This window comes from Phocoena sinus, chromosome 4 (assembly GCF_008692025.1).
Source record: "Phocoena sinus isolate mPhoSin1 chromosome 4, mPhoSin1.pri, whole genome shotgun sequence".
Lineage (NCBI taxonomy): Eukaryota > Metazoa > Chordata > Mammalia > Artiodactyla > Phocoenidae > Phocoena > Phocoena sinus.
Genome location: NC_045766.1, coordinates 88789972 through 88817971, shown reverse-complemented (window position 1 = coordinate 88817971; position 28000 = coordinate 88789972). Strand labels below are relative to the sequence as shown.

Genomic DNA, 28000 nt, shown 5'->3' with positions numbered 1-28000 from the left:
TCTGGGACAACATTAAACACAACATTCACATACAGGGGTCCTAGAAGGAGAAGAGAGAGAGAAAGGACTAGAGAAAATATTTGAAGAGATTATAGTTGAAAACTTCCCTAACGTGGGAAAGGAAATAGCCACCCAAGTCCAGAAAGTGCAGAGAGTCCCACACAAGATAAACCAAGGAGAAACATGCTGAGACACACAGTAATCAAACTGACAAAAATTAAAGACAAAGAAAAATTATAGAAAGCAACAAGGGAAAAATGACAAATAAGACACAAGGGAACTCCCATAAGGTTAACAGCTGATTTCTGAGCAGAAACTCTACAAGCCAGAAGGGAATGGCATGACATATTTAAAGTGATGAAAGGTAAGAACCTACAACCAAGATTACCATACCCAGCAAGGATCTCATTCATATTCAGTGGAGAAATAAAAAGCTTTACAGACAAGCAAAAGCTGAGAGAATTCAGCACCACCAAACCAGCTCTACAACAAATGGTAAAGGAACTTCTCTAAGTGGAAAACACAAAAGAAAACAACCTACAAAAATAAACCCAAAACAGTTAAAATATGGTAATAAGAACATACATATCAATAATTACCTTAAATGTGAATGGATTAAATGCTCCAACCAAAAGACACAGGCTCGCTGAATGGATACAAAAACAAGATCCATATATATGCTGTCTACAAGAGACCCACTTCAGACCTAGGGACACATACAGACTGCAAGTAGGTGATGGAAAAAGATATTCCATGCAAATGGAAATCAAAAGAAAGCTGTAGTAGCAATACTCATATCAGATAAAACAGACATTAAAATAAACAATGTTACAAGAGACAAGGAAGGACTCTACATAATGATCAAGGGATCAATCCAAGAAGGAGATACAACAATTATAAATATATATGCACCCAACACAGGAGCACCTCAATACATAAGGCAACTGCTAACAGCTATAGAAGAGGAAATCGACAGTAACACAATAATAGTGGGGGACTTTAACACCTCATTTACAACAATGGACAGATCATCCAGGCAGAAAATAAATAAGGAAACACAAGCTTTAAATGACACAATAGACCAGATACATTTAATTGATATTTATAGGACATTCCATCCAAAAATAGCAGATTACACTTTCTTCTCAAGTGTGCATGGAACATTCTCCAGGATAGATCACATCTTTGGTCACAATCGAAGCCTCAGTAAATTTAAGAAACTGAAATCATATGAAGCATCTTTTCTGACCACAACGTTATGAGAATAGAAATCCATTACAGGGTAAAGAACGTAAAAAACACAAACACATGGAGGCCTAACAATACGTTACTAAATACCCAAGAGATCACTGAGGAAATCAAAGAGGAAATCAAAAAGTACCTAGAAACAAATTACAACAAAAACATGATGATCCAAAACCTATGGGATGCAGCGAAGCAGTTCTAGGAGGGAAGTTTATAGCAATACAATCCTACCTCAAGAAACAACAAACAAGAAACCTACCTCAACATAATAAAGGCCATATATGACAAACCCCCAGCAAACATCATTCTCAAAGGTGAAAAACTGGAAGCATTTCCTCTAAGATCAGGAACAACACAAGGATGCCCACTCTCACCACTATTATTCAACATAGTTTTAGAGTCCAAGCCACAGCAATCAGAGAAGAAAAAGAAATAAAAGGAATACAAATTGGAAAAAAAGAACTAAAACTGTCACTGTTTGCAGATGACATGATACTATACATAGAGAATCCTAAAGATGCCACCAGAAAAATACTAGAGCTAACCAATGCATTTGGTAGTTGCAGGATACAAAATTAATGCACAGAAGTCTCTTGCATTCCTATACACTAATAATGAAATATCTGAAAGAGAACTTAGGAAAACACTCCCATTTACCACTGCAAAAAAAGAATAAAATACCTAGGAATAAACCTACCTAAGGAGGCAAAAGACCTGTACTCAGAAAACTAAAAGACACTGATGAAAGAAATCAAAGATGACACAAACAGAAGGAGAGATATACCATGTTCTTGGATTGGAAGAATCAATATTGTGAAAATAACTGTACTACCCAGGGCAATCTACAGATTCAGTGCAATCTCTATCAAATTACCAATGGCATGTTTTACAGAACTAGAACAAATAATCTTAAAATTTGTATGGAGACACAAAAGGCCCTGAATAGCCAAAGCAATCTTGAGGGGAAAAAAGCGGAGCTGAAGGAATCAGACTCTCTGACTTCAGACTATACTACAAAGCTACAGTAATCAAGACAATATGGTACTGGCACAAAAACAGAAATATAGATCAATGGAATGGGATAGAAAGCCCAGAGATAAACCCACGCACCTATGATCAACTGATCTATGATAAAGGAGGCAAGGATATACAATGGAGAAAAGACAGTCTCTTCAATAAGTGGTGCTGGGAAAATTGGACAGCTACATGTAAAAGAATGAAATGAGAACACTCCCTAACACCATACACAAAAATAAACTTAAAATGGATTAGAGACCTAAATGTAAGACCGGACACTATAAAACTCTTAGAGGAAAACATAGGAAGAACACTCTTTGAGATAAATCACAGCAAGATCTTTTTTGATCCCCCTCCCAGAGTAATGGAAATAAAAACAAAACTAAACAAATGGGACTTAATGAAACTTCAAAGCTTTTGCACAGCAAAGGAAACCATAAACAAGACAAAAAGACAACCCTCAGAATGGGAGAAATATTTGCATATGAATCAATGGAGAAAGGATTAATCTGCAAAATATATAAAAAGCTCATGTAGCTCAATATTAAAAAAACAAACAACCCAATCCAAATATGGGCAGAAGACCTAAATAGACATTTCTCCAAAGAAGACATAAAGATGGCCAAGAAGCACATGAAAAGCTGCTTAGCATCACTAATTATTAGAGAAATGCAAATCAAAACTACAATGAGGTATCACCTCACACCAGTTAGAATGGGCATCATCAGAAAATCTACAAACAACAAATGCTGGAGAGGGTGTAGAGAAAAGGGAACCCTCTTGCACTGTTGGTGGGAATGTAAATTGATACAGCCACTATGGAGAACAGTATGGAGGTTCCTTAAGAAACTAAAAGTAGAATTACCATGTAACCCAGCAATTCCACTACTGGGCATATACCCAGAGAAAACCATAATTCAAAAAGACACATGCACCCCACTGTTCACTGCAGCACTATTTACAATAGCCAGGTTATGGAAGCAACCTAAATGCCCATTGACAGAAGAATGGATAAAGATGATGTGGTACATATATACAATGAAGTATTACTCAGCCATAAAAAGGAAAGAAATTGGGTCATTTGTAGAGACGTGGATGGATCTAGAGACTGTCATACAGAGTGAAGTAAGTCAGAAAGAGAAAAACAAATATCGTATATTAACGCATATATGTGGAGCCTAGAAAAATGGTACAGATGAACCAGTTTGCAGGGTAGAAATTGAGACACAAATGTAGAGGACAAACATATGGACAGCAAGGGGGAAAGCTGGGGGGACAGGTGGTGGTGTGATGAATTGGGAGATTGGGATTGACATATATACACTAATATGTATAAAATGGATAACTAATAAGAACCTGCTGTATAAAAAAATAAATAAAATAAAATTCAAAATCTCAAGAAAAATATACAAGAGCTATATGAAGTAATAATAATAGCTAACAATTACTGGGTATGAACTATGTGCCAAGAAGTGTTTTAAGCACTTTTTACATCATACATTGCTTAATCTTCACAACAACCTGTGATATAACACTATTATTATTATTACCATTCTCAAATGAATAAATTGAGGCTCTGTGAGGTTAACTACCTTCCCCATAATAACACAGGAGGTAGAAGTATAAATTGAAGACAGTCTCACTACCAAAGCTCTGTTCTTAATTAGTTTGATATATTATGCTGTTATAAAACTCCACTCAGCTATATAATAGAAGACAGGAATAAGAACCAAAACATAAATATGCTAGTTCTCCCCCAATTAATCTATAAATTTAATGGACTACCAATCAAAATGCCAAGAATTTTTTATAATAAAACTTAAAAAGCTTATTTTAAAAATTCATATAGAAAAGAACATCTACAACCATAGACAATTTTTAGGGGTACTTCCCTTACCAAATAACAAAACAGATCATAAGGGCTATGGCAATTTAGAAATTCTAATGGGGGAGGAATAAACAATTACATCACTGAAAAGGAACAGATTATCTAGAATCAGATCCATGTATGGTGGAAATCTAGTTTATATTGACAATGCATTTCAAATAAGTAGGAAAGGCTGGACTATTTTAAAAATGCTATATCCATGAGGAAAACATGAAATTAATCTATCCTTCCCCATGTGCGCACACTTCAAAAACAAATTCCAGATGGATTAAAAGGCTATACAGAAATAAACTACAAATGTTAAAAGAGATTATAAGAAAAAACACATTTGGCTGAGGAAGGACTTTCTGAGTTTAGAATGCAAAAGTAAGAAGCACAGAAAGGAAAACACTGACAGAATCGACCTCAAAAAATCAAAAATATCTATAAGACAAAGGACAATATTAACAATGTTAAAAGTCAAATGGGGAGAGAGAAAAGAAGGTATGTGTATTTATAAAAAGCAAAAGGAAGGATCCTTGCACTGATGCACTGATGGATTTTCATCAAAGTTGGTGGACTGTATCAATGTCAATATCCTGGTTGGAATATTGCACTATAGTTTTGCAAAACGCCAACACTGGGCAAGCTGTGTAAAGGGTACATGGTCTCTCTCTGTATTATTTCTTATAACTGCATGTAAGTCTACAATTATCTCAATGAACATTTCAATTAAAAAAAGGGCAAGTGTCTGACTGGAGGAAAATAATTTCCACATATTTAACACCCAAAGTATTAATAGCTAGACTAAAATATTCCTATAAATCAACAAGAAAAACTACATAATAGAAATATAAGCAAAACACACAAGCAAATTAGGGAAGCAAAGTAAGTATTCAAAAAACATGAAAATATATTTAATTTTGTCAATAATTAGGAGAAAACTAGAGTGCAGAGAAATATTTAATCTACCCGCTAAATTTTTTTAAAACAACAAAAATTCATCGTCTCACAGTTCTAGAGGCTAGAAGTGTGAGATGAAGATGCCACCATAGTTGGTTTTTCTGAGGGCTGTGAAGAAAAATCTGTTCCCTGACTTTTGCCTAGGTTCTGATCGTTTGCTACCTGGCAAAATTTTAAAGATTGATTATATAAATTCTTGGTAAGAATCAGGGCATTAAGAAAACTCAGACCATTGGTTGGGTGCACAGAAAATTTAAGCATTTCACACAATACTTTAGCACTATTTAAATTTAAAATTACCATCACTTAATCTGGCAATATTTTTTCTGAGAATACTAAAGAAATATCAATACTTGTGCATGTGCCCCAAAATATAAGTATAAAGATCAGCATTGTTAAAAGAGTGAAAAAACTGAAGTCCCATCAACAGGAGAGTGTTGATGTATAATATCATGTTATACATTATATTATAGTGTATAGTAACTGAATATTATGCAAAATTGTTATATACCAACATAGAGTAATTGATCAGTATACAGCTATTTCAAAGATTAAGTATACCATCTTTAAAAGCGTTATCTTTTAAGATGAAATATAGCATTATCTACTAAAGGGAACCAGGGTTCCTTGGAGAAATGGCTTATTGCAGACAGGGGAAACACGAGTATAATATGAGCCTGGAACATCTTGTGGTTCCAGCAAGTACAGAAATGTTCAAAACTTATGGTGACATGAAAAGAACATAAGATTCAGCTTAAACAGGCTCCTACTAGCCAGAGCCAAATCTAGGACAACTTTAGACACAAAATTCATATTGATAGTGATGGATTATAACCCTTAGAATAAAGAGAATAAGAGAGAATCCATGGATCCATAGTACATATAAAGAGAGGAAGAGCGAGAGGTTGAAAGATAAAGCCAAGTGCGGTAAAATAACATTTGTGGAATCGGAGTGCAAAGTATATTGGAATTCTTTGTATTATCTTTGCAACCCTTCTGAAAAGTCTAAATTATTTCAAAATAAAAGGTTAAGAAGAAAAATGTCTGAGTTAAATCTAATATAAACTGACAATTACTAGAAAAAAAATTAGATGATATATTTAAAAACTCAACTTGCAGAATTATTTCTATAGAAGAAGAGAGACTAAGGGAACTGGTGTGGAGAATGAGGAAGCACTATTACTCTGATCTGTGTGTTTATGTAGGTTTGAAAAATTTTCAATAAATTAATATTTGTGTACTACTTGAAGCCCCTCCCTTCATACACACTCCACCCTCTGCCCCAAAGATTAATGCCCCTGGAACAGGTGATAGACGACCAGGTAAACAAGGAAGAGTGAGATATAGGAGAGAATAAAGAAAACTAATACATGGATCCAGGATTCACTGGCATATCTTACCATGAAATTTCAAAATCCCAGTTATGAAATTATAATTCCATACCAGTATCCACATAAAAAAGCTGTATGTCTTATGAATGAAATTTAAAATATCCAAATTACAGAATTATAATTCCACACCTGGCATCTACATAAACTCTCTGAGTAAGGAATGCCGAAGTAGAATTACAACCCTGCAGATTTTGCAGATGCCAATTTATACTAACCACATATGAGGTAGTGATGGGCACTGACTCATTTTAAAACCCTCCACCAGCCTGTCATCTTCCATTTGCTTAGTCCTACTGCACTCTAGCAATACAGGACCTTTGAAAATGACTCTAAATTTCAATAATTTGTATGACTGTGACTGAAGGTTACTAACAGGCACCAGTGAGGAGAAAATGGATTCACTTGATTCTCTTTTGCACAAATGGACTACTTCAAAGGAAAAAAATACAACTCGGTGGGGGGGAAAGTTACAAAGGTTTGAGGTGTGGGACTTGGTTCAGAGTTCCAAAAATTACCACAACATAAACTAATAAACAAAAATTGTCTAAGCAGGCCCTAAAGAAGCATCTTGTTTTCTGTTATTAGTCCACTTTTATTCCTTTAATATTCAGTATTCTCAGCCCTCCCCTGCACCTCCATTTTATTCCAAACTCTTGATTTTCTTCTGATTTCTTACAAAGCTATTTTTCATATCATCTTCTTCCCTTTCTGGGAACTAAGTTTAACATGATATAATTCAACATGATTCTTTCCCTACAGATACAACTGACTTTCTGCATGTCACCCTGGAACCTCTGTACGCTTCCCTGGCACTCTCCACATACCACAGTCACAGATTCAAACTGCAGTTGGATATATCACACATTAAATGCAAACTTCTGCCTCATCTGCATTCTGAAATTCTGAGATGACCGTTATCTATCTACATACAATTTTTTTAATTTAAGGGAAAACAGGTTGTCTTTAGACTGACATTGCCAAAGCACATGCCACTGCCCTGTGCTTAAACATCACTCCTAATGAAATTTTCATGAGGTTACTGTCATCTTGAAACAAGGCCCTGCCAATGGTCAGATTACTGCTCTTAGAGTCTCAGCCCAAAGCAGAACGATAAAGGGTTTGATTCCTAAGTTTAAAACTGATACCAAATACTCACAAGAACTGTATCAAAGTTCAGACCCTTTGACTCACTGGTTCCCATCCAGGGAATCTGTCTTAAGAAAATAATTCAAAAAATTAAAAAATCTATCTGTATGAATATGTTTATTCCAACATCATCCACAAATAATGTGAAACACTGAGACCAATGTCACCATCCAAAAATACAGGAATTGTTACGTAAATTTTGACGAATCAGTTCAGTGGTCACTTATCAAGAAATCATTATGAAATGAGGCTTATTAAGACTGTATAACTTAGAATAAAGTTTAGAAGCAAATCATAAATGAAAAAAGAGAAACTGCACTTAAAAAACACTAGAATGGAATAATAAATTAATAATTATGAGGGGCTTTCCTGGTGGCGCAGTGGTTAAGAATCTGCCTGCCAGTGCAGGGGACACGGGTTTGAGCCCTGGTCCGGGAGGATCCCACATGCCGCGAAGCAACTAAGTCCATGCGCCACAACTACTGAGCCTGTTCTCTAAAGCCCGCGAGCCACAACTACTGAGCCCATGTGCCACAACTACTGAGGCCTGCATGCCTAGAGCCCATGCTCCGCAACAAAGAGTAGCCCCCACTCTCAGCAACTAGAGAAAGCCCGTGTGCAGCAGCAAAGACCCAATGCAGCCAAAAATTAAATAAATGAATAAATATTTTAAAATAATCAATTATGATATAGAAATTCTTTTCCTTAAAAAGTTAAAAAATATTGTTTTACTTTTGATTTTACAATAAACAAAATTGGAAGAAAGTAAATAATACGAGGAAACCTCTTCTCTGAGGCCAAACAAAAGTCTGAAAGCCTGGATTTTCCTATTCTTATGTAGAAAATTAAATTATTTTCAGAATCAGCAGGACCACACCATCTAAGACTAAAGGTGAAAATTACACAATTGGAAGGTTTGAAACTTGCTTTGGACAGATGTCAAATCATGCCCAATGGCTTTGAGGGGATACAATAGCCAGAAGAAAAAGAAACGGTAAAAAAGTTGTTATATTACAAACCACTTGTTCTCGAAACCAAGATTATGTAAACTGTACCTGATTGGAAGTTCAAAGATCAGAAGTCATAAATGGAAAAGGAATCAGAAAAAGAGCCACCTTGGGACAAGATGTATTCTTTCAGCCTTAAGAGTTAATGTTTTTCTAGTCCCTTAGTGAAGAGGAATTAGGTGTTATTGTCAGAATCCACTGACTTTTTAGAAAAGAAAACTACAGTGGCATTATTATCCCATCCCCAGGAGGAGGTACTGCTGTCCCTTCTTGGCACCATCAAGGTGCTCATATCAGAAGCCATGAAATGTATAGCATCTTTGGTATAGAAAGTATGCCTCCTCTTTACAATAATCCTTCCTCATAAAACCCCATCCTTGTCTTTAAAAAAACTTCTCTTGTGATTAAAGTGTGAAAATTTTTGTTGAAAAGTCAAACAAACAAAAAATTCCAATGTGAACAATGTTCCATGTCAATTGTACATGTCCTGGGTCTGATCCATTTTCTTTATTTTGTAATTAACTGCCTAAATGCTTTAAGAAGCTTCTGGCTTCATTAAACAATCTGGAAACAGTACGAATTTTTTGCAAAGAATTAGCTGTCAAATTATTCCTCTAATAACATATTGTTTCCTGATGCTAGTGTTGAAATGCCAAGGCACTCTGAGAGATAACTTTTGGAAAATTTGAGCTCAAAGCTTTTAAATAGTATAAGATATTGTTTTTTGAACCAGCTGTTAAGCAGAGGACAAGGCCAGCAAGAAAAGGAGGACACAGTAATGGAGCTGCCAGTAACAACTCTGGGCCTCCTTTCTGACATTGGCACATTAATGTTGGCAAAAGGGTTCCCAGCAATTGCAGAACAGTAATTAGGCAGGATATTTTTTTCCAAAAGGAAAAAAACCTCTATTTCTGTGTAAATTAAGAATTCCACATGTTAGAATAAAATGAGAAAAAATATAAATTAGAAAAATATAGAAAAGCTAATCTAAAGAGGTTATCAAATGTTAAATTCTCTAACTGGTAAAAGAACTTTCAAAATTTCACCTCCAAGGAAAAAGAAAAAGAAGTTGTCTAAGCTGATGTGTTTACTTGGGTCTCAAGATCTTAGTCTAAAGCTGCACTGTCCAATACGGTAGCTACTGGCCATGTGTGGCGATTGGGCACTAGTCCAAATTGATATGTGGTATATGTGTAGAACACACACTGGATTTCAAAGATTTAGAATGGAAAAAAAACAATGTAAAATGTCTCAATATTTTGCATACAGAAATTGAAATTATAATATTTTATATTTACCAGATTAAATAAAAACATTATTGAGGGGAGGAGTCAAGACAGAGGTGTGGGAAGACATGGAGTTAGCATCTCCCCACAACTAGGGCACCTGCTAGCCACTGGTAGGAGACTCTGATGCCCAAGGAGACAGAAGGAATCCCAGAGTGAACTGGTAGGACACAGGGGGACTGGCAGGGGAGGAGAAGTAGAGGCCAGACAAGATCGGCACCCCTGAGGCCAGGGAGATAAGGAGAGGCAGGTCGGGGGGGGGGGGGAATCTCTAGGAAGAGCAGGAGAGGAGCAGAGGGCGATCACCTGACCCACTTGGACCAGGGAGCCTGCTGAAATCCCAAGCTGGTATCCCCCCGCAAGGCCCCATCCAGGCTGCGTGGGTCCTGGGGGCATGGAGGGAGGCTGGGGAGATCAGGAGAGGCAGGCGGGAGGGGCCTTCCCAGACCAGAGAAGCAGGAGAGGAGAGGAGGGCATTTACTCTGCCCACTCGAGCCCAGGAAGCCTACTAAGCTCCCAGCTGAGGTCCCCTGCCCTCTGAGACCAGGGGTGGGAGGCACACCTGGGCCCCTTCTGTTCCTTAGCCTAAGCCCCACCCCCCACAGTCCCCAGGGCCTTTTCCAGCCCTGTGGGTCCTGAGCATTGGCTCCACCCAACACCCAAACCTTGCCCTTGCTTAGGACCCGCTCTCCACAGCCAAGGCCTTCCCCGCCCCCCCCCATTTTTTTTTCTTCTTTTCCCTCCTCCTCTTTTTTATTACTGTGGTACTGATGTACCTTCCAGTTACTGACTCATCTATATTTTTATTTTACATTCTCTTTCTATATCTCTTAGCTTCCTAGTCTAATTTTATTTTTTACTTTGTTATTGCTCTCTTTTTTTTTTTTGGCCAACCCACATGGCTCCTGTGGTGGGAGCTGTGACTCCAAACCACTGGACTAACAGAGAACCTCAGACTCAGGGAATATTCATTGGAGTGAGGTCTCACAGAGTTCTTCATCTCAGCACCAAGATCCAGCTCTACAAAATAGCCTACAAACTCCAGTGCTGGAAGCCTCAGGCCAAACAACCAATAAAACAGGAAAACAATCCCACTCATAAAAAAAAAAAAAAAGAAATGAGACAGCAAAGCAAGGAGCAAGGTAAAAACCTATAAGACCAAATAAATGAAGAGGAAATAGGCAATCTACCTGAAAAAGAATTTAGAGTAATGAAAGTAAAGGTGATCCAGAATCTCAGAAATAGAATGGAAGCATGGATTGAGAAAAATACAAGAAATGTTTAACAAAGATCTAGAAGAACTAAAGAACAAAAAAGAGAGATGAATAACACAGTGAACTGAAATGAAAAATACACTAGAAGGAATCAATAACAGAATAACTGAGGCAGAATGAATAAGTGAGCTGGAAGACAAAATGGTGGAAATAACTGCCAAGGAGCAGAATAAAGTAAAAAGAATGAAATGAATTGCAGACAACTCAGAGACCTCAGGGACAACACTAAACACACCAACATTAGAATTATAGGGGTCCCAGTAGAAAAGAGAAAAAGAAAGGGTCTGAGAAAATACATAAAGAGATTATAGTGGAAAACTTCCCTAACATGGGAAAAGAAATAGTCACCCAAGTCAGGGAAGCACAGAAAGTCCCATACAGGATAAACCCTGGGAAAAACACACCACAGCACATATTAATCAAACTAACAAAAGTTAAATTCAAAGAAAAAGCATTAAAAGCAGCAAGGGAAAAACAAAAAATAACATACAAAGGAATACCCATAAGGTTATCAGCTGATTTTTCAGTGGAAATTCTGCAGGCCAGAGGGGAGTGGCAGCATATTCTTAAAGTGATGAAAGAGAAAAACCTACAGCCAAGATTACACTACCTAGCCAAGAGTCTCATTCAGATTCAATGGAGAAGTCAAAAGCTTTTCAGACAAGCAAAAGCTAAGAGAATTCAGCACCACCAAACCAGCTTTACAACAAATGCTAAAGAACCTTCTCTAAGTGGAAAACACAAGAGAAGAAAAAGACCCACAAAAACAAACCCAAAACAATTAAGAAAACGGTAACAGGGACATACATATTGATAATAACCTTGAATGTAAATGGATTAAATGCCCCAAGGGAAAGACACAGACTGCTCAATAGATACAACAACAAGACCCATATATATGCTCTCTATAAAAGACCCACTTCACACCTAGAGACACATACAGACTGAAAGTGAAGGGATGGAAAAAGATACTCCATGCAAACGCAAATCAAAAGAAAGCTGGAGTAGCAATACTTGTATCAGATAAACAGACTTTAAAATAAAGACTGCTACAAGAGATACAGAGGGACACCACATACTGATCAAAGAATCAATGAAAGAAGAAGATATAACAATTATAAATGTTTATGCACCCAACAGAGGAGCACCTCAATACATAAGGCAAATGCTGACAACCATGAAAGGAGAAATTAACAGTAACACAAAAATAGTAGGGGACTTTAACACCCCACTTATACCAATGGACAGATCATCCAAACAGAATATAAATATGGAAACAAAAGTTTTAAAAGATACAATAGACCACAGACATCTAATTGATATTTATATAACATTCCACCCCAAAGTGGCAGAATACACTTTCTTCTCAGTGTGCATGGCACGTTCTCCAGAATAGATCATGTCTTGGGTCACAAATGAAGCCTTGGAATATTTAAGAAAATTGAAATCATATCAAGCATCTTTTCTGACCACAGTGCTATGAGACTGGAAATCAATTACAGGAAAAAAACTGTAAAAAACACAAATACATGGAGGTTAAACAGTGTGCTACTAAATAACCAGGAGATCACTGAAGAAATCAAAGAAGAAATTTTAAAAAACATAGGAAAAAATGACAACAAAAACACGACAACCCAAAACCTATGGGACGCAGCAAAAGCAGTTCTAAGAGGGAAGTTTATAGCAATTCAATCTCACCTCAAGAAACAACAAAAATCTCAAATACACAATCTAAACTGCACTTAAAACAACTACAGAAAGAAGAACAAAGAAAACCAAAAGTCAGTACAAAGAAAGGAATCATAAAGATCAGAGCAGAAATAAATGAAACAGAAATGAAGAAAACAATAGCAAAGATCAATAAAACTAAAAGCTGGTTCTTTGAGAAGATAAACAAACTTGATAAACCCTTAGCCCGACTCATCAAGAAAAAAAGGGAGAGGATGCAAATCAATAAAATTAGAAATAAAAAAGGAGAAATCACAACTGACACTGGAGAAATACAAAGGATTATAAGAGGCTACTACAAACAACTATATTCCAATAAAATGGACAACCACAAAGAAATGGACAAATTCTTGGAAAGGTACAATTTTCCAAGACTGAGCCAGGAAGAATTAGAAAATATAAACAGACCTATCACAAGTAATGAAATTGAAACTGTAATTAAAAATCTTCCAACAAACAAAAGTCCAGGACAAGATGGCTTCACAGGCAAATTCTATCAAACATTTAGAGAAGAGCTAACACCAATACTTCTCAAACTCTTCCAAAAAATTGCAGAGGGAGAAACACTCCCAAATTCATTCTACAAAGCCCCCATCACCCTGATACCAAAACCAGAAAAAGATATCACAAAAAAAGAAAATTATACATCAATATCACTGATGAACATAGATGCAAAAATCCTGAACAAAATACTAGTGAACAGAATCCAACAGCACACTAAAAGGATCATACACCATGATCAAGTGGGATTTATCCCAGGGATGCAAGGATTCTTCAATATACGCAAATCAATCAATGTGATACACCATATTAACAAACTGAAGAATAAAAACCATAGGATCATCTCAATAGATGCAGAAAAAACTTTGCCAAATTCAACACCCATTTATGATAAAAACTCTCCAGAAAATAGGCATAGAGGGAAACTACCTCAACGTAATAAAGGCCATATATGACAAACCCACAGCTAGCATCATACTCAATGGTGAAAAATGGAAAGCATTTCCACTAGAATCAGGAAAAAGACAAGAATGTCCACTCTCACCACTCTTATTCAACACAGTTTTGGAAGTCCTAGCCACAGATATCAGAGAAGAAAAAGAAATAAAAGGAATACAAATTGGAAAAGAAGTAAAATTGTCACTATTTGCTGATGACATGACACTATACATAGAATATTCTAAAGATGCCACCAGAGAGCTACTTGAACTAATCAATGAATTTCATAAGGTTGCAGGATACAAAATTAATGCACAGATATCTCTGGCATTCTTGTACACCAACAATGAAAAATCAGAAAAAGAAATTAAGGAAACACTCCCATTTACCACTGCAACAAAAAGAATAAAATACCAATGAATAAACCTGCCTAAAGAGGTGAAGACTTGTACTCAGAAAACTATAAGACACTGATGAAAGAAATCAAAGATGACATAAACAGATGGAGAAATATACCATGTTCTTGGATTGGAAGAATCAATATTGTGAAAATGACTATACTACCCAAAGCAACCTACAGATTCAGTGCAATCCCTATCAAATTACCAATGGCATTTTTTACAGAAATAGAACAAAAATCTTACAATTCATATGGAAACACAAAAGACCCCAAATATCCAAAGCAACCTTGGGAAAGAAAAACGGAGTTGGAGGAAGCAGGCTCCCCGACTTCAAACTGTACCACAAAGCTACAGTAATCAAGACATTATGGTACCGGCACAAAAAGAGAAATATAGATCAATGGTACAGGATTGGATGCCCAGAGATAAACCCACGCACATATGGGCACCTAATTTATGACAAAGGAGGCAAGAACATACAATGGAGAAAAGACAGCCTCTTCAGTAAGTGGTGTTGGGAAAACTGGACAGCTACATGTGAAAGAATGAAATTAGAACGCTACCTAACACCATACAGAAAAATAAACTCCAAATGGATTAAAGACTTAAATGTGAGACCAGACACAATAAAACTTTTAGAGGAAAAACATAGAAAAAACACTCTTTGACATAAACCACAACAATATCTTTTTTGACCCATCTCTTAGATTAACAGAAATTTAAAAAATAAACAAATAGGACTTAATGAAACTTAAAAGCTTTTGCACAGCAAAGGAAACCATAAACAAGACCAAAAGACAACCCTCAGAATGGGAGAAAATATTTGCAAATGAAACAACAGACAAAGGGTTAATCTCCAAAATATACAAAGAGCTTGTGGAGATCAATATCAAAAAAACAAAGAATCCAGTTAAAAAATGGGTGGAAGACCTAAATAGACATTTCACCAAGGAAGACATACAGATGGCCAAGAGCCACATAAAAAGATGCTCAGCATCACTAATTATCAGAGAAATGCAAATCAAACCTACAATGAGGTATCACCTCACACAGGTCAAAATGGCCATTATCAAAAATGCTAGAAACAATAAACGCTGGAAAGGGTGTGGTGAAAAGGGAACCCTCCTACACTGTTGGTGGGAATGTAAATTTGATACAATCACTATGGAAAACAGTACGGAGGTTCCTTAAAAAAACTAAAAAAAAAAAACTAAAAAGGGAACTACCATATGACCCAGCAATACCACTGAGCATATACCCTGAGAAAACCATAATTCAAAAGAAGGCATGTACCACAATGTTCACTGCAGCACTATATACAATAGCCAGGACATGGAACCAACTGAAATGTCCATCAACAGATGAACTGATAAAGAAGATGTGGCACATATATACAATGGAAATTACTCAGCCATAAAAAGAAATGAAATTGAGTTATTTATAGTGAGGTGGATGGACCTAGAGACTGCCACACAGAGCGAAGTAAGTCAGAAAGAGAAAAACGAATACCATATGCTAACGCATATATATGGAATCTTAAAAAAAAAAAATGGTACTGATGAACCTAGAGGTAGACATAGAGAATGGACTTGATGACATGGGGTGGGAGGGCGAACCTGGGGCAAAGTAAGAGTAACATTGACATATATACACTACCAACGTAAAACAGCTGGCTGGTGGGAAGCAGCAGCATAGCACAGAGAGGACGGCTCGGTGCTTTGTGAGGACCTACAGGGATGGGATAGGGAGGATCAAGTGGGAGGGGATATGCGGACATGTGTATGCATATGGCTGACTCACTTTGCTGTGCAACAGAAGCTAACCGGGTATTGTGAAGCAATTATTCTCCAATGAAGATCTATTAAAAAATTATTAAATTAATTTCATCTGTTTCTTTTTACTTTTCTTAATGTACCTCCTAATAAATTTATGATGACATATGTGGTTCATATTTTGGCTCTCACTATATTTCCTTTTTTAAAAGAATTTTATTTTATATATATTTTTATACAGCAGGTTCTTATTAGTCATCCATTTTACACACATCAGTGTATACATGTCAATCCCAATCTCCCAATTCATACCACCACCCCCCACCCCCGCCACTTTCCCGCCTTGGTGTCCATCTGTCTTTTCTCTACTTCTGTGTCTCAATTTCCGCTCTGCAAACCGGTTCATCTGTACCATCTTCTAGGCTACACATATATGCGTTAATATACATTTGTTTTTCCCTTTCTGAGTTACTTCACTCGATAGGACAGTCTCCAGACCCATCCACATCTCTACAAATGACCCAATTACATTCCTTTTATGGCTGAGGAATATTCCATTGTAAATATGTACCACACCTTCTTTATTCATTCGTCTGTCAATGGGCATTTAGGTTGCTTCCATGACCTGGCTTTGTAAATAGTGCTGCAATAAACATTGGGGTGCATGTGTCTTTTTGAATTACGGTTTTCTCTGGGTATATGCCCAGTAGTGGAATTGCTGGGTCATATTGTAATTCTATTTTTAGTTTTTTAAGGAACCTCCATACTGTTCTCCATAGTGGCTGTATCAAATTACATTCCCAACAACAGAGCAAGAGGGTTCCTTTCTCTCCACACCCTCTCCAGGATTTGTTGTTTGTAGATTTTCTAATGATACCCATTCTGACTGGTGTGAGGTGATACCTCAGTGTAGTTTTGATTTGCATTTGTCTAACAGTGATGTTGAGCAGCTTTTCATGTGCCTCTTGGCCATCTGTATGTCTTCTTTGGAGAAATGTCTATTCAGGTCTTCTGCCTATTTTTGAATTGAGTTGTTTGTTTTTTTAATATTGAGGTGCTTGAGCTGTTTATATATTTTGGACATTAATCCTTTGTCCGTTGATTCATTTTCAAATGTTTTCTCCCATTCTGAGGGTTGTCTTTTTGTCTTGTTTATTGTTTCCTTTGCTGTGCAAAAGCTTTGAAGTTTCATTAAGTCCCATTTGTTTAGTTTTGTTTTTATTTCCATTACTCTAGGAGACGGATTAAAAAATATCTTGCTGTGATTTATATCAAAGAGTGTTCTTCCTATGTTTTCTTCTAAGAGTTTTATAGTGTCCGGTCTTACATTAAGGTCTCTAACCCATTTTGAGTTTATTTTTGTGTATGGTGTTAGGGAATGTTCTCATTTCATTCTTTTACATGTAGCTGTCCATTTTTCCCAGTACCACTTATTGAAGAGACTGTCTTTTCTTCATTGTATATCCTTGCCTCCTTTATCATAGATCAGTTGACCATAGGTGCATGGGTTTATCTCTGGGCTTTCTATCCCATTCCATTGACCTATATTTATGGTTTTGTGCCAGTACCATATTGTCTTGATTACTGTAGCTTTGTAGTATAGTCTGAAGTCAGTGAATGTGATTCCTCCAATGCCATTTTTCTTCCTCAGGACAGCTTTGGCTACGCAGAGTCCTCTGTGTCTCCATACAAATTTTCAGATTTTCTGTTGTAGTTCTGTAAAAAATGCCATTGGTATGTTGATAGGGATTGCACTGAATCTGTAGATTGCTTTGGGTAGTAGAGTCATTTTCACAACATTGATTCTTCCAATCCAAGAACATGGTATATCTCTCCATCTGTTGGTATCATCTTTAATTTCTTTCATCAGTGTCTTATAGCTTTCTGCATACAGGTCTTTTGTCCCCCTAGGTAGGTTTATTCCTAGGTATTTTATTTTTTTTGTTCCAATGGTAAATGGGGTTGTTTCCTTAATTTCTTTCAGATTTTTCATCATTAGTGTATAGGAGTGCAAGAGATTTCTGTGCATTAATTTTGTATCCTGAAACTTTACCAAATTCAATAATTAGCTCTAGCAGTTTCTGGGTGGCATCTTTAGGATTCTTTATGTATAGTATCATGTCATCTGCAAACAGTGAGTTTTACTTCTTCTTTTCCAATTTGTATTCCTTTTATTTCTTTTTCTTCTCTGATTGCAGTGGCTAGGACTTCCAAAACTATGCTGAATAACAGTGGTGAGAGTGGACATCCTTGTCTTGTTCCTGATCTTAGAGGAAATGCCTTCAGTTTTTCACCATTGAGAATGTTTGCCGTGGGTTTGTCACATATGGCCTTTATTATTTTGAGGTAGGTTCCCCCTATGCCCACTTTCTGGAGAGTTTTTATCATAAATGGGTGTTGAATTTTGTCAAAAGCTTTTTCTGCATCTATTAAGATGATCATATGGTCTTTATTCTTCAATTTGTTAATATGGTGTATTGCATTGATTGATTTGCGTATATTGAAGAATCCTTGCTTCCCTGGGATAAATCCCACTTTATCATGGTGTATGATCCTTTTAATGTGCTGTTGGATTCTGCTTGCCAGTATTTTGTTGAGGATTTTTGCAACTATATTCATCAGTGATATTGGTCTGTAATTTTCTTTTTTTGTAGTACCTTTGTCTGGTTTTGGTATCAGGGTGATGGTGGCCTCATAGAATGAGTTTGGAAGTTTTCTTTCCTCTGCAATTTTTTGAAAGAGACTGAGAAGGATGGGTGTTAACTCTTCTCTAAATGTTTGATAGAATTCAGCTGTGAAGCCATCTTGTCCTGGACTTTTGTTTGTTGGAAGATTTTTAATCACAGTTTCAATTTCACTCCTTGTGATTGGTCTGTTCATGTTTTCTACTTCTTCCTGGTTCAGTCTTGTAAGGTTATACCTTTCTAAGAATTTGTCCATTTCTTCCAGGTTGTCCATTTCATTGCCATAGAGTTGCCTGTAGTAGTCTCTTCGGATGCTTTGTATTTCTGTGGTGTCTGTTGTAACTTCTCCTTTTTCGTTTCTAATTTTATTGATTTGAGTCCTCTCCCTCTTTTTCTTGATGAGTCTGGCTAATGGTTTCTCAATTTTTTTTATTTTCTCAAAGAACCTGCTTTTAGTTTTATTGATCTTTGCTACTGTTTTCTTTGTTTCTATTTCATTTATTTCTGCTCTGATCTTTATGACTTCTCTCCTTCTGCTAACTTGGGTTTTGTTTGTTCTTCTTTCTCTAATTCCTTTAGGTGTAACATTAGATTGTTTCTTGAGGTAGGCTTGTATAGCTATAAACTTCCCTCTTAGAACTGCTTTTGCTGCATCCCATAGGTTTTGGTTCGTTGTGTGTTCATTGTCATTTGTCTCTAGGTATTTTTTTATTTCCTCTTTGATTTCTTCAGTGATTTCTTGCTTATTTAGTAACAGATTGTTTAGCCTTCATGTGTTTGTGTTTTTTACATTTTTTTCCCTGCAATTGATTTCTAATCTCATAGCATTGTGGTAAGAAAAGATGCTTGATATGATTTCAATTTTCTTAAGCTTACTGAGGCTTGATTTGTGACCCAAGATATTATCTATCCTGGAGAACATTCCATGTGCCCTGAATAGAAAGTATAATCTGCTGTTCTTGGATGTTATGTCCTATAAATATCAATTAAATCTATCTGGTCTATTGTGTCATTTAAAGCTTGCGTTTCCTTATTAATTTTCTGTATGGATGATCTGTCCATTGGTGTAAGTGAGGTGTTAAAGTCCCCCTCTATTTTTGTGTTACTAGCGATTTCCTGTTTTAGAGCTGTTAGCAGTTGCCTTATGTATTGAGGTGCTCCTATGTTGTGTGCATACATATTTATAATTGTTATATCTTCTTCTTGGATTGATCCCTTGGTCATTATGTAGTGCCCTTCCTTGTCTCTTGTAACATTCTTTATTTTAAAGTCTATTTTGTCTGATATGAGTATTGCTACTCCAGCTTTCTTTTGATTTCCATTTGCATGGAATATTTTTTCCATCCCCTCACTTTCAATCTGTATGTGTCCCTAGGTCTGAAGTGGGTCTCTTGTAGACAACATATATATGGGTCTTGTTTTTGTATCCATTCAGTGAGTCTGTGTCTTTTGGTTGGAGCATTTAATCCATTCAGGTTTAAGGTAATTATCAATATGTATGTTCCTATTACCATTTTCTTAACTGTTTTGGGTTTGTTTTTGTAGGTCTGTTTCTTCTCTTGTGTTTCCCACTTAGAGAAATTCTTTTAGCATTTGTTGTAGAGCTGGTTTGGTGGTGCTGAATTCTCTTAGCTTTTGCTTGTCTGTAAAGCTTTTGATTTCTCCATCAAATCTGAATGAGATCCTTGCTGGGTAGAGTAATCTTGGTTGTAGGTTCTTCCCTTTCATCACTTTAAGTATATCATTCCACTCCCTTCTGGCTTGTAGAGTTTCTGCTGAGAAATCCTCTGTTAATCTTATGGAAGTTCCCTTGTATGTTATTTGTCGTTTTTCCCTTGCTGCTTTCAATAATTTTTCTTCGTCTTTAATTTTTGCCAATTTGATTACTGTGTGTCTCAGCATATTTCTTCTTGGGATTATCCTGTATGGAAATCTCTGTGCTTCCTGGACTTGGGTGGCTATTTCCTTTCCCATGTTAGGGAAGTTTTTGACTATAATCTCTTCAAATATTTTCTCGGGTCCTTTTCTCTCTCTTCTCCTATGAGGTCTCTTATGCTTTCTTCATTTCTTTTCTTTCTTTTTTCTTTATTGTGTTCTGCAGCAGTGAATTCCCCCATTCTGTCTTTCAGGTCACTTATCCATTCTTCTGCCTCAGTTACTCTGCTATTGATTCCTTCTAGTGTATTTTTCATTTCAGTTATTGTGTTGTTCATCTCTGTTTGTTTGTTTTTTAATTCTTCTAGATCTTTGTTAAACATTTCTTGCATCTTCTCGATCTTTGTCTCCATTCTTTTTCTGAGGTCCTGGATCATCTTCACTATCATTATTCTGAATTCTCTTTCTGGAAGATTGCCTATCTCTGTTTCATTTAGTTGTTTTTCTGGGGTTTTATCTTGTTCCTTCATCTGGTACATAGACCTCTGCCTTTTCATCTTGTCTTATCTTCTGTGAATGTGGTTTTTGTTCCACAGGCTGCAGGACTGTAGTTTTTGCTTCTGCTGTCTGCCCTCTAGTGGATGAGGCTATCCAGCTCTCACTATATTTCTATTGCACCACAATGGTTCATGAAATGAATCAGACTAGATTAAATTCCTTTAAAGTCCCTTCTAGCTCTAAAGGGAACCCTCTTGCACTGTTGCTGGGAATGTAAATTGATAGAGCCACTATGGAGAACAGTATGGAGGTTCCTTAAAAATCTAAAAATAGAACTACCATATGCCCCAGCAATCCCACTATTGGGCATATACCCTGAGAAAACCATAATTCAAAAAGAGACATGTACCACAATGTTCATTGCAGCACTATTTACAGTAGCCAGGATATGGAAGCAACCTATGTGTCCATTGACAGATGAATGGATAAAGAAGATGTGGCACCTATATACAATGGCATATTACTCAGACATAAAAAGAAATGGAGTTATTTGCAGTGAGGTGGATGGACCTAGAGTCTGTCATACAGAGTGAAGTAACTCAGAAAGAGAAAAACAAATACCATATGCTATTCCATATATATGGAACCTAAAACAAACAAACAAACAAAAATGATTCTGATGTACCTAGGGCCAGGACAGGAATAAAGACACAGATGTAGAGGATGGACTTGAGGACATGGGGAGGGGGGAGGGTAAGCTGGGACAAAGTGAGAGAGTAGCATTGACATATATACACTAACAAATGTAAAATACATAGCTAGTGAGAAGCAGCTGCATAGCACAGGGTGATCAGCTCGGTGCTTTGTGACCACCTAGAGGGGTGGGATAGGGAGGGTGGGAGGAAGACGCAAGAGGGAGGGGATATGGGGATGTATGTATACATAGAGCTGTTACACAGCAGAAACTAACACAACATTGTAAAGCAATTATACTCCAATAAAGATGTTAAAAAAATAAATCCCGTCTAGCTCTAGCATGCTGACACTAAGAGACTATAGGTTCAAGCTAACAAATTTTAATTTCAAAGTTACTTTAGAGAAATCCAGGGTTAATTACTATTTCATATTTCTCCACACTTTTTCACCCATGCCCACTACTGTTTTCTCAATTCTGTTTCCTATGGATCCCCAATAGCCAAGAAAAATGAATGTCCATTTATTTATTTATAAACTGCAAGTATACAGTTCATAGGGCCATTCTGAATTGTCATTCAGTCATATTCCTCTGAATCACCTGTGGAACATATAAAAAATATTGATTCCTAGGCTTGATATCTGGAGATTCTGACTCAGTACATTTGGTATGAGATAGGATCCTATACTTCTCAAGAAGCTACCTACATCACTCAGAGGCTCAGCCAGGTTTGGGAATCAGTTGTCTAGCCTAACTTACTTCATCTGTAGCTGGGGTAAAATTAATTGTTCTAGAGACAAGGCCTGGTGGCCCCCAACCTGGAGCAAGGATGTAGAGCTCCTAACTCCAGCTCACTGCCATTGTTGACACCTGTTCTGACAAACACTCATATTACTCACTCCTCAAGAGCTCCAGCCATCAGTATATCTTCCTTGTCAGTTTTAACATCCAACTCAGGTTCTCCACTAAGCAGAAGCTTCAAGTTATAAATAACCAGCAAAGTACCTAGAGGAAAAATAGATATTTGACTCGTCAATATTTAACTATACTATGTGTTAGTTATGGTGCTATTATCTCACCTATGGAATTAAGCCTGCTATAGACCAAATTTCTTTTTGTACTTCCGTAAATAATATGCTTGGATAAGTTCCAAGATATACGTCTTATAGCAAATTCCACTCTCTGCCAAACAGTGTTGAGTTTCTACAGTATAGCGCTTCTTTTTACTATTCATTATGTCTTTCAATGTGGATTCTTAAACTTTGGAGCTCTATTCATAATTTGCATTACAAAAACTGTTAGAAGCCTGAACCAAATTTGTATTATAGGCAAAGCTCTCACTGGCAGAACTGAAATCAATGCACATAAGAACAAAGATGAATTTTCAACATTTGTATAAATATGAAGTACTGCTTTTAGATCCTGAAACAGGTGTTGGTAAACTTTTTCTGTAAAGGGCCAGATAATAAATACTTTAGGCTTTGCAGGCCTCTCACATCTACTCACAACTCAACTCCACAGCTGTAGCATGAAAGCTGCCATAGGGAATACACAAATGAATGATGTGGCTATTTCCAATAAAAATTTATTAACAAAAACAGCTATGGGGCCGATATGACCTGCAGGCGCTAGAGTTTGCTGACCCCTGCTCTAAAGCACAGTAAACAAAAAATCCAAATTCTTTATGAAATTGATTATAATATCAAGACATACACCATTGTCAGAGAAATTTTAAGAACAACGAATTACACTTTTTTTTGGTAATACTAAAACAGAAGGGAGAATAGCAGAGTGACTAAGAATTTGGACTTGGACTTGGGAGCCTAAATACTTGGGTCTACATCCTGGATCAACCATTTACTAGCACAATGACCTCAGGTAAGTTTCCTAACCTCTCTGAACCTAAGTTTTCTAATCTATATGATGGAGCTCATGAGGTACCTAAAAGACTGAGTTGTTTAGAGGACTAAATGAGTTAATTTTTATAAAGCATTTAGAAAAGTATTCAGGAAACAGTACATCTTTCATTTATATGAGTATTTCACAATTAGAAGGCAACTAAGAGATTACATTAACTGTCCATAAAGTATGCCACATATGTTAATGAAATGAATATTTATTTAATTGCCACTATTTTTCCGCTGTGAGAAAGGGAAAAGGATGACATAAAATATCACTTTTAAACAAAATGACACAGGTTTAGAGAAGAAATTTTGAAGGTAACACAGGCCAAGTCACAAAAAAAATCTCAGAATTTTGCTATAAGCATAACATAAAACAGAATTTTAATATAAACATAACAGAATTTTGCATATAAACATTACAAAAAGTAGAATGCAAATAGTTTTCTCTAGAGCAGGAATCTTTTTGCTTCCAGATATGAAAAGTGGTAGAAGTCTGGAGGAAGACTGGCACAGAAACCTGGATTCGTTATTTTATAAATTGCTAACTCTCTTATAAACCCTGGCATCATCTAATCTTGGATGCTGCAGTAAAGCATCTGGTGCAGAGACTGTGATTCCCTGCGGTAATAGCCTGTATCATCCTCTTCTTATCCAGTTTCACCAAGCTCACACAAGTACAAACCTTTCTCCCAGTGTCAGGGACTTAAGAATGATTCCCGTTTGGACTCTCCTGAGACAAAACTTATATAAATAAAATGAATAACTGCCCCATATGAGACTCCATGTGATATTGTAAATAGAAGAGAATACGAAATCATATTTATAGTCTTTCAAAAGACACTGAAAACAAATACTTTCACATCAAAATTTCAGGGTTGTGATGATCTTACCACATTTCCCATAGATCACATCAAACTGCTGCATCAATTCAGCCTCAGTTTTAAACGGAGAATACTTAAAAATTATAGACAATTCCGTTGAGAATTTCTGAGGATCATCTGTGACAGATTCTCTGGTTCTTGTTAACCATGAAGGTATTGGAACCACAACCTATTAAAAAAACACACATCAATTTACTATGAAATACACAAAGAAAAACCATCATTCTTTTGTCTGATCCTAATTCAGTTCATTTACCATGCAGCCAAATTATAAAACACTAGGTTAAATGTTTATTTTTCCCAGGTATTCTAGTTTTATAAGGAAGAGACACATGACAAATATGTATACTTGGAGTCTTATCCTAAAATGTTCCACTGTAGAATGTGGGAACAGATGGAATCTACCTCAGTCCCCTATGGAATTATGGGTAGAATGGAAGAGGGGACAACAGTATCAGCATTTTAGAAGTTGAAAAGCATATCCAAGTATGACAGCATATCCAAGAAGTAGGACAGCATATCCAAGTAACCAATCTAAAGCCTGTGCCAGGCAGGAGAAGCACTAGCCTGATTTACAATTCAGAATCTGCTAAAAGGCTCAGAGATTGATGGCATGAATTAACTCTGGAGGTAGGGTAAAAGGAGAAGAGAGCTAGAAGTAGCATCCAGGTCCCCACCTGGCAATAGCTCCTCCCCCACCTCCACAGGGACTGATGTTTATTAATTGGAAAGAGTGGAACAAAGCACATCTGAATTAGAGGATATATCAGGCACAGTTGGCAGGGGACCTTACTTAGATTAGAGGGATTAAATAAAAGTATACATATTGGATGCTGAGAACCCCAGATCTCTTCTCTCATTTGGCTCCCAGGAAGCTGTCAGCTAGACCTTCAGGCAGAAGCCTGTAAGAGTCTGCTTTGAGATATCTGACCAGCCCAGAAGGAAAGACATGAGGCAACTTATATTGAGGACTTTCCAATAAAACATCCCAGTTAGATCCCATTATTGTGACCTGCATAGCTGTCAAGCCCCACCCACACTCTCAGAGCTTTCAATTGGCACTTTATTGAACTAATCTTTAAATTATTCAGGATTAACAGTCATCTAAGAAAAGCCTCTAATGTGACAGACAGAGACCAAATAAACAAGCACAAACAAAGCAACTCAGTGGTAACAAAAACCATAAGAGGAAGATGAAAATTTCAGGGGAAAAAAATCAATTGTAGTTAATATCTTCAGAGCTCTAAGAAGAAATACTGTATCCATGAAACAAGAACTACATATCTTTAAAAAGGAATATTGAGAGACTAAAAAGACTCCTTAGAAGTAAAGAATGTGATTACAGAAAAAATTTTCTTTTTAAGGGTTGGAAGATAAATGTAAGAAAATCTCCCAGAAAACAAAACAAAAATATAAAGGACAGAAAACAGGAGAGAAATGGTAAGAAAACTAAAGAACTGTCTCTAGACATCCAAGAGCTAAGAACAGGTATTGTAAAAGGAGAGAAAAGATAATATGGATGGAAGAAAATCATGCAATATTACAGGAAAATATCCCAGAATTAAAGGACATGAGTTTCCAGACTGAAAATGTTCAACAAGCACCCAGCACGATGGGTACAAATAGACCCACCCAAAGGCAAAACACTGAAATCAGAACAGAGGGGGAAAAGCCCTCCCAAAAATAGAGGGGGAGGGGAGAAGAATGGGTCACCTAGAAAACTCAGGAATTTAAATGGCTTCAGACTTCTCAACACTAGAAATTATAAGATCATGGAACAATGCCTTCAAAATCCTGAAAGAAAACTAATTCCAAGAAAAAACATCAAGCCAAACTATCATTAAGTATTTGGGTGGGATAAAAACATTTTCATGCATGTGAAGTCTCAAAATATTTTACCCCTCATGCACTCTTGCTGAGAAAGCTAATGGAGGATATGTTACACCAAGAAGAGGGAGCACACTAGGAAAGACCTGACACAGAAGAGAAGTAAAGAGAATTGCCAGAATGATGGCAGGGGCATATCCCAGGATGGCAGCTGAATACCAGCCATGGAAAGCAGGAATGTGAGGTGCAGCACATAAGATTCCAGAGTAGAGTTCTTCAAGATGGTGGAACCATCAAAATAACAGGTTGAGACTGGGGTTAACACAGTGATAAAAGACATATAAGACCAAGCAAATATTCAGTGATAGCGATAAGCATACAGAACACTAAGCAGGCAATTAGTAATTATTAATTAAAAGTTTTGCAGGAGAGAGAAAAATCATAGTTTATGACATGGTATAATTGTATGTAGTGCCTGTATAGTCTCTAATGTAAATAGTGAATATTGGCACAACCAAAATTACAACTGAGCCATACTGAGGGTGGAGAATTGGAAGGGTATGTATGTGTGATGGGAGCAAAGAAAAAGAAACAGATAAATCCTCCCCTTTTACAGTGGGAGGTTAACAGAATAGATAATGCCTAAATCAAATCAAGAAGTAGCAATACAAGCATGTTATATAGAGATTTACAGGAAAGTAGCAAAAGAATCAGCTAATACTGTTGAAAGAGACTGCCTCTGTAGAAGTGGAAATGGAAATGGAAAGGGGCTGCAGGCTTTAGTTTAAAAAAAATAAAAGGAAATGGCCCATCTTAGGAAAACTATAACCTCAGCTTTGGCCCAATTTCCCATGTCCTTTACATACAAAAAGTACAATATAAATGCTTAAAGTATTGCTTTTCCTCAGGTCAGAATCCCACTCAGCTACTCCCTATTGCTTCCAGACTATTCCTGTCAACCAGCCCCACTCCACTGCTGCCAGTGGGCATGCTGGGCTCCTGCTGGACAGTCCCCCATCTCCACACTGTCCCTCCGAACCCCACAGTCATCTCAGGTCTGAGACTTGCCACATGCTATTTCTCACCATATACCAGCCTTTCCAGTTACACGTTGTCCTCTCCCCATAAAACCCTCATTGGCCACTCAAGGCTCTCTCATCTCTCCATCCATATCACTGCTTTTGACAATTGAGTAACAGCAGGAACACATACTCATTGAACAGCATGCTTTTTAAACACCCCTGTTTTTTTATTTATCCAGTTCATACGTGTCTGCCTTATTTGGTGTTAAGGCTGAAAATACTGATGGTCGGGTGGTCCTGCTTGTTTTCTACCTTCCACAGGGTCTACCCAGTGCTAGGCAGACAGCAGTTCCTCAACATGTATTTGCTATATTGAATTATAACTGATGTTCATAATACTAAACTCAGACACTGCAAATTAATAAAATGTCTCTGGGTCAGCAAATGGAATTGAAATAATGGTCAACAGAGTTACAGTTTTAAGTCTGGTTTGCATTCAATTTCTTTAGATGTTGTTTTCCAAGTCTTTTGAATCCAATATTCTATTTTTAAAATGATACTCTAGGGCTTCCCTGGTGG

At 36.8% G+C, this 28000-nt stretch overlaps 1 protein-coding gene across 1 annotated transcript in view; it reads right to left on the bottom strand.

The window, feature by feature from the left end:
* The window catches only part of MORC1 (MORC family CW-type zinc finger 1), a 193225-nt gene that overhangs the window by 154029 nt on the left and 11196 nt on the right, over positions 1–28000 (bottom strand). Inside the window, 2 exon segments of the mRNA XM_032629419.1 lie at positions 22687–22792; positions 24582–24741. Of these exon segments, the coding sequence (XP_032485310.1) occupies positions 22687–22792; positions 24582–24741 (266 nt within the window).